The sequence below is a fragment of the Lacerta agilis genome, chromosome 7, assembly GCF_009819535.1.
Source record: "Lacerta agilis isolate rLacAgi1 chromosome 7, rLacAgi1.pri, whole genome shotgun sequence".
Classification (NCBI taxonomy): domain Eukaryota; kingdom Metazoa; phylum Chordata; class Lepidosauria; order Squamata; family Lacertidae; genus Lacerta; species Lacerta agilis.
The window spans coordinates 21447899-21455698 of record NC_046318.1 but is presented as its reverse complement, the minus strand read 5'-3'; the positions used below and the strand labels follow the sequence as shown (position 1 = coordinate 21455698).

General features: G+C 41.3%; 1 protein-coding gene across 1 annotated transcript; it reads right to left on the bottom strand.

The window, feature by feature from the left end:
• Nucleotides 1-1609: 1609 nt before the first annotated feature.
• On the bottom strand, nucleotides 1610-7524 carry LOC117049724 (serpin B3-like). Its single transcript, XM_033154584.1, has 6 exons — nucleotides 7465-7524; nucleotides 7012-7155; nucleotides 6695-6812; nucleotides 5277-5419; nucleotides 3247-3408; nucleotides 1610-2102 (listed from the first exon to the last, which is right to left on the bottom strand). The coding sequence occupies exons 1-6, from the start codon at nucleotides 7522-7524 to the stop codon at nucleotides 1710-1712; spliced, it is 1020 nt and encodes a 339-aa protein (XP_033010475.1). The 3' UTR covers nucleotides 1610-1709.
• Nucleotides 7525-7800: the final 276 nt, after the last annotated feature.

Here is a 7800-nt window from a genome sequence, read left to right as displayed (position 1 = left end):
AGGTCTGCCCACTGTTGCCATGGGCCATTTATTGGCCAGTTCCCATGACAGCACCGTCAGATCTTCTTCCTGTTATTGTCCTTGCACTTAATGAATGTTTACTTGAAAATATGCTTGGTCTTGCCTTCAACTGGTCTTCAACTGCAGTTCTTTACCTGTTCCCATAATGTAGAAAGGCAACCATATGTGAGAAAGTAGAGACCTTCTGATGTGCGTGTTAAGAAGAACATGTTTCTGCCTTGCATGCTTAGATTTGAGGTGCATCCACTCCCATTTTTACATACTGTTCTTTAGTTTGTTTGTTTTTATTCTAAAAGGAAGCTCATTCTCTGAATGTGGATTCATATGTAGCCAAAATGGTGCTGTACCCAAACAATAGGGAGAAATCATACATGCATAATACATCATTTTTATTTGTATGCCGTCTTTCTGTACTTCAAATCATGCTCAAGGCAGCTTATAACATGAGAAAATACATAATTACAGCATGACAAAAGTAGTCATAAACAATCAGTAAAACATCGAAGAATACGCAACCAAATCGAACACGTTGCACATAAATTATAAGATCTAAAATAAAGGTACAACAAATCAAGATCAGCAACAACCTCCTGCAACAAAAACCCCTAAACAACACACCAGCCCAAGAGTCAGTTTTTGTAGCTGGAGTCAACCAAGACCCCACCCTCCCAAGCCAGGTGGGAATGACCTGCAAGGCAGGAGACAGATCTCCCAGGACTCAGCAGGTTTGGGGAAAACCAAAGATTTGCCTAAGGACCAGAAGAAAAAAAGAAAAGCGTGGCTGGTCTTCCTTGATAGGCATCAGCATGTTTGACTGAGTGAAACATACATCTTTGAAGACAAAAAGACAACTATGTTTTATTTGAATGCTTGCTTTTATTAAGAATCAGGGGTACAGAAAAAATGTCACTCGCACTGAACACAGTGACAATGCTTCTTTTGGGTAGGGGGGGGATTTATGAGAAAAGTCTTGCACAAGCAACAATTCTAATCTAGCTGACAAAGGTCACCCTAAAAGATTAGCAAAACTTCCAGCAGTTTCCAAGAGCTTTTTGCCAGCAGAGCGCTGCAATCCCAGAGTCTGACACGACTGGACCTAGTGATCAGGGGTCCCTTTACCTTTACCTTTTTATGTAAATATTAGCATATAAAAAGGGTTAAGGGCTGGGGGGGGAGAAGGAGATTTAGGATTTAGATGTTTTATTCTGGATTAAACTCTGCTAGGTTTCAAGCACTGTTATTGTTGTAACGTGGGGATCGTGATTCAGCAAGTGATTTCAGCTCTAACATTGCAGGCAGGAGACAGCTTCTTCATGTAACACTCTTTATTCAGACAAACAAGACTTGGGAACTGAGGACAGAAAGACTGGCTAGAAAGGATACATTTTGGAGGGAACAATCTCAAGCAATCGCAAAGCTGCCTTTTGGTGGGAACCAATAAGACTGAGGATCCAAATTCAGCAACTTGAATGAACCAATGGTAGCTATTCCTTCTGGAACAGGAAGGCAGTTACTTTCCCCTAATGTGAATACAGACAATAGCAATACAGATATGATAACCCTTGAATCAATACACAACAGCTATAAAAGAAATTCCTGGCACCAAATGTCTCATGTTGTCTACCTCTCACTGTACTGTAGCTGTGTTATGCTTATCTCAGTTTTATTTCCAGCCACTAGAGTGCTACTTATTCTGGTCTAGCAAATTTGCCAAGGGCAATAAGGCTTTGGGTGCCTTTGTGCAGGACAAAATACAAGAAAGGGTGGTTCGCCAGAAATGCCTTTGGTTCCTGACGTGGACGCCTATCCCCTGGGCAAATGGGGGCCTCTGCTTCTTCACCGCCCTCCTCGTCAATCTCGATAAAAGTATCGTGGACAAGCTGAGTCAGAGCCACACCTTCTGTTGTGGTTGCGCTGGATAAATCTGCTTTCTCGGGATCAGTCAGAGGTGACAGGTCTAGGTATGCATTAACTTCGACGCTCTTTTCTACTCTGAACTTAGGGATAACCACTTCAACTTCTTCTGGCTTCAGAATGCAGGACCAGTTGAGCAGTTGGTCGTAGCTAAGTCCGTCTTCCAGCTGGAGGTACAAACAAATGACAGTGAAGTGATTGATACACTGACCAATAGAAGAAACCAGATTCAGAAATCATTGTAAAAATGAGCTTTTTGATAGGAAATAACCGCATGACATAAATTTGGCAACAAACATTGACACAAGAATATTTTCCTAGCACATCGTACCTCTAAATATTGTTTCAGAAATGTCATACTGACATTTGAGATTCAGTGCATGCACAATTTGTAACATGGCATGACATCACCCAGGCGGGGGCTGCTCATACAAGGGTAAAATTTATAAACAGTCAAATGGTGCCTTGTGACATTTCTAGAGTCTCAAAGTTGGTGGGACCAGTTTGCGATTTCCTGGTTGTGCTCTGTCCATTTACCTCAGACCACAGCAAAAATTGGTCCAGAAGAGAGACTGTGTATTGGAGTTGGGATCAGGGGTGGCACACCAGGGGTACCTCAGTCATAGGGTGGCAAAAGTAAAAGAATTTGATAACTGAGCAGCAGCTAACTTGGGAGGGTTCACACTGACTGCAGTTGGTAGTGTAGGAAATGTGTAACAGGAACTCAGTGACCACAGCTCAGTGACAGAGCTTGCCCTTTGAGTGTAGAAGCTCTCAAGTTCAATCGTTGGCATCTCCAGTATAGTATATGATGCATTTGAAACACTGCTACACCAGAGTAGGCAATGCTGGAATATTCACCTGGCCTAGTTGAAGGCAATTTTACATGGGTGAGGTCCAATGAAGTGCTTCTGCTAGTGCAAGGACTTCTGTTTCTGCAACTTAACTTCTCCTCCCTCTCCTCCTTTGTGCAGTCCAAAGTCCTTGCACTAGTGGAAGCACTTCACTGATGCCAAACTATGTTCCTAACTCTCAAAGATGAACCATAAACTGTGAACTGGCTTAGTGAGCTACAATGAATGTGTGTGCTCAGGCCCCAGAGCCCTCTTCAGGTGTGGACAACAACAGGGGAAGACAACAAATCCTACAGCTGGCAAGCAATAGGAATCCTCTGGATTGCCAAACCTGGCACAAAAATGAGGGGCTTTGCTTTTTGGTTTTGTCAGCACTACAAGCAACTTCAGTTTCAGAACCTGTTTGCAAAGGAGATATTAGTCCTATGAGAAGAGGGGAGAATCATCAGAATGTTACCTGTTGAAGAGATTCGGGGTCACAGTCTCTGGGCAGCAATATGAACAAACTCAGCTCATTGTTTCTGTAGGGAATCTCAAGCACCTGCACATCACATCCCTCAATTGTGCCGATATTATACTGGCCCTTCCGGTACATCAGCTGCACATTTGTGCAGACGTCCTGCGAGAAATATGAAGGAAAACAGAAAGCCAACTCATCTTTGTGCTCTGTGGATTAGTTTTGTTTTTGTCAGTAACGGATCTGCAGAAAACTCTGAAACGACATATTCAAGCTAATCAATTCAGACACATCTAAAATCCTTTTAGAGTTTCAAAACACCTGTTTGGCTCAATATGCTGACAAATTCAAATCATGGGCACCCATGAAAATTTCAAAACACCAGTCACATAATAACCTATAATCACAAGCAACAATATGCATGTTTTCGTTCTTAGTTTAGTGGGGTGGGGGGAAACAACAAGTGAAATGTTTTTAAATGATGACTTGTATGGTCATAATGAATACATTCCCTCTCTATTATAAAATTCTAGAACAGGGGTTCCCAAATTGTGGCTCATAGACCACCAGTGGCCCACAAGCTTCATTCAGGTGGTCTGCATAATATCTGTAAAAATACAATTAAAATTGCACAGCACTGAGCACAGACCAATGCAATAGATACAACAGACAGAAAAATCAATAAGTGGCCCACCAAGACCCTCTGCAATTTTCAAGTGGTCTGTGGGAGAAAAAGTTCAGGAACCACTCTTCTAGAACATAGACCCATCCAATTAAGTTGATTATCAGTAGGATCAGGAGAAATTTCTTAAATATTTATTCATATACCACATTACTAAATTCACAGACATCATTGTCACACAATGATAGGACAGTCACTATTTTATATGGTGTTTTAAAAGAAGTGGACCAATATCATGGAAGATAGGTCTACCTGTGGCTTTTAGCCATCATAACTAAACATGTAAACCTCATGTTCAGAAGCAATGGAGATTTGAGTAATGTTGAATAGAACCAGTGTTCCCCTCTAGATGTTGTGGACTACAACTCCTATTATCCCTGACTATCTGAGGTCACTGGGAGTTGAGAATCAAACAGAATCTGGAAGGCGCCATGTTGGCTACCCCTGTACTAGAGATAAAGAACAGAGGCCGACTGTTATTAAGAAAAGGCCACACAGATGTTGTGCAACCAACAAGAAGTTTACAAGAGCCGTATAGAGAAAAAGGGTCACACAAAAGGGAGTTGTTGGTAATAAAAACTGAAGAAGAAGAAGAGGAGGAGGAGGAGGAGTTTGGATTTGATATCTTGCTTTATCACTACCCGAAGGAGTCTCAAAGCGGCTAACATTCTCCTTTCCCTTCCTCCCCCACAACAAACACTCTGTGAGGTGAGTGGGTCTGAGAGACTTCAGAGAAGTGTGACCAGCCCAAGGTCACCCAGCAGCTGCATGTGGAAGAGCAGAGACACGAACCCGGCTTCCTAGATTACGAGTCTACCGCTCTTAACCACCACACCACACTGGCTCTCGAGTGCAGCTTAGGAGATGACACAGGCACTTTCTAAAATGGCGGGCAAGGGTGGTTAATACACTGTAGCCTTCACCACCAAGGTCTGCTTGTGAGTTTGTCTAGAAACAAGGAAATTTTAAAGTTCTTGCACCCTCCTTTGTTCACTTGTTCTCTTATTTAAAAACAAGAGAATTCTGCAGCGCTAGAAAATCCCAGAAAACAATATAGAACCAGTTTTATATTCTCCTTCCCAACTCATATGATCAACAAAGAAAGTGGTGGTTGAATCTTCTTTGAAACCAGGTTGAGCACTTTAAGTTCCATTATTCCTGTGTAGTTCATAAAGATCCCGTTGTTCCAGCAGAGCTTGAGTAACCTTTGAAACGTACCTGAAACCAGCAATTGTGCCACATAGACACAATTTCTTAGAGTCCTCTTCTTGCTCTGAAAACATTTAGAGCATAAGGAAATACAAAGCTCTAGGTATATTTCCGGAATGGGTATATTTCTGGAACCTACCTCAGTCAAGTAGAATCTATCTACTTTGGTGAGTTCTTTGTCAAATTTCACATCCCATTGCCCTTTAAAGTAGAGAGCGTTCACGTGCAGAAGTTGAGCAAGACAATCAAAGCTGTTCTTCGGGAGAAGATCCTGGATTTTACCTTTAAAACAACATTGGGGGTAAGGCCTTCTGTAGTTTATTTGTAGTACAGGAAGGAAGACTCACATTCATCCATCGTTACCAAGGGTGAGTCACCCTTGTCTGTTGTCTCCTTCACAGATGTTTACATTGGGATCACATCCATACCATACATTTAAGCATATTGCAGATTTAAAGGAGATTTGGAAAGGGCACAAGGGCACATGGCAGGGGGAGAGGGGGAAAGTCCTATTGCATCACAGGAAACATTGTGCTGGCTTCTGCCGGCACAACCATTTAGTCGAATATGGATGTGACCTTGCACTGTGACCTCTTTGAGGCAAGGACATATCTATTTTCTTACATCACCCTGTAAAGTGTCCTGCACATTGATGGTGCTGCATAAATATTACATACGAGAAGGCTTCTGGATCTTTAGGCATATGGACCCATTAATAATTAAAAGAAGGTTTCAGTCTGGAAAAGACATCATGCCCAGCCATATACCAATGGGATTGCGGAAATATTAATGTCTTCAGGAAGAGACAATCATTTATTTGCTTAAGGGAAATAAAACCTGCAAACTTGAATTTCTTTTTATTGCTAATATACGAAGTATACTAACTAAGAAAATGGTTGCTGCTACATTAATAGTAGTGTGTACTAATACACTTAGCTTCAAATAGATGGCATCAGATCACAAGCTATTCATACTATTGCATGCCACCCCAGTGTCCGAATGGTGCAAGATTCCATGGGTTCCAGGCACTTATCCAGGGTTCGAGTTTTCTCAGAATGAGGGACAGCGGAGACTGTGGTGCCTTTATGATCTATGGTTTATTTACATACATACACACACATATATATATATACACATACACACACACCCACACACACACAACCTGAGCCTGTGATGGAGGGGTTGATAGCATTGACACCTCAAGGGGGCCTTACTTCCCTCATAGTAGCAGTCTTGGATTAAAACAGAAATCAGGCATGTCTCTGTCTCTGTGGCTTCCCAGCCACCTGCTTCTAACTTCTAGCTAACATAACTCCCCTCTCAACTCTGGCCTTTGTCTTTCTAACACCCATTTGCTGTCTGGCACAGAGTCACTTCCTTTGTTATTTTAGCAGTCCATACTTTGGCTATTACTTCACCAGGAAGCTAGTCTAGCTATTCCACGAGTTTGAATCCTTGCTTAGATGTTAGCACTTGCTGGATCCAGGAATGAGAAGGGTCTTGCGGGCTTACAGCTTACTCCTCCCCCCCCCAAAAAAAGCCCCTTCATAATAATACCATGTGTCTGGACTTCAACCCAAAGGTTTATCAGCCTCCGGACTTCTTCTGGGGCATTGTGAATGTCAGCTCCATACACCTCGGTCAAGTACAGTTTCAGAGCACAGTACAGGAATTTCTGTATGAAAACAGGAATAATTATTTAACACATTACTGAAAGTTCTCTCTCTGTGTGTCTAGAATTAAGCAGCTAACAAGAAGCATTACCAATTTATCCAGGTTTAGCAAACCAGCTAAAGCATTTGTAACAAACAGTTTTGGAGATACGACGCTACTCTTTGAAAGTTGGACCGCATAATGAGCCATTCAGAAATTACCTGAAGGAAAGCAATGGACTGGTCTCCATAGAGCCGGTTGGCGAAGCTCAGCTCATAGTTGGTGCTGGGCTTATTGAGTTCTGCAAGGATTCTGTGGAAAGCAGTATGGACTGCTGCGGGTTTCTCACACTCATAATCAGGCACCTTCAAGGAACAAAACTAATGTCATTATATCATACATCTAAACATCTGAGCTCTGTGTGTTCATCACGTGATTAATTGCACATGTGACTGAGCCCTAAATGTAGTTATGTGATCTTATTTTATGATTTTGATCATTTGTGCTTTTTATAATTGTGATATTTTTGTAACCTGCCCTGGGACCATTTTGTGAAAGCAGGGCAGGTTACAAAAAATGATCAAAATCATAAAATAAAACCACAAAACTATAAAACCAGAAAGTTATAAGTAGTTATAAAAAAATTAAGTAAAAATAGCCTTGCAAGGGTATACTCTGTATTGCTGATGGGAAAGAGTGGTTTGCTTAAGGCTATCTGGTGGGTTCATAGCCATCCTTTGAAATTCACACTTATTTGAATTTTGTGGTGCATTTCTCCAATTAAAGATTGTTTACAAAAATGCATATATTAGGGGAAATTGTGCATAAAAATGAACATATAGGTGAATATAGCATATAAATGCATTGTAATAGGAGAAATTGCTTGCAAAGATGCATATACAGTATCAGTCAGAACTGCATGCAAAGATAACAAACTTTTTATAAAAGAATGGAAATGGTTTATTGAATATTTACAGATAAATTGTAGTAGTAGTAGTAGTAGTAGTAGT

Bases quoted from the DNA above. Each gene is read 5' to 3' on its own strand.
- LOC117049724 (XM_033154584.1), bottom strand. From the start codon at position 7,524: ATGGCTATGAACCCACCAGATAGCCTTAAGCAAACCACTCTTTCCCAT. The intron at 7,156-7,464 runs GTATACCCTTGC...TGTTCCTTGAAG, and splicing joins TTTCCCATCAGCAATACAGA to GTGCCTGATTATGAGTGTGA. The intron at 5,420-6,694 runs GTATTATTATGA...GTTGTTTTAAAG, and splicing joins GGTTGAAGTCCAGACACATG to GTAAAATCCAGGATCTTCTC.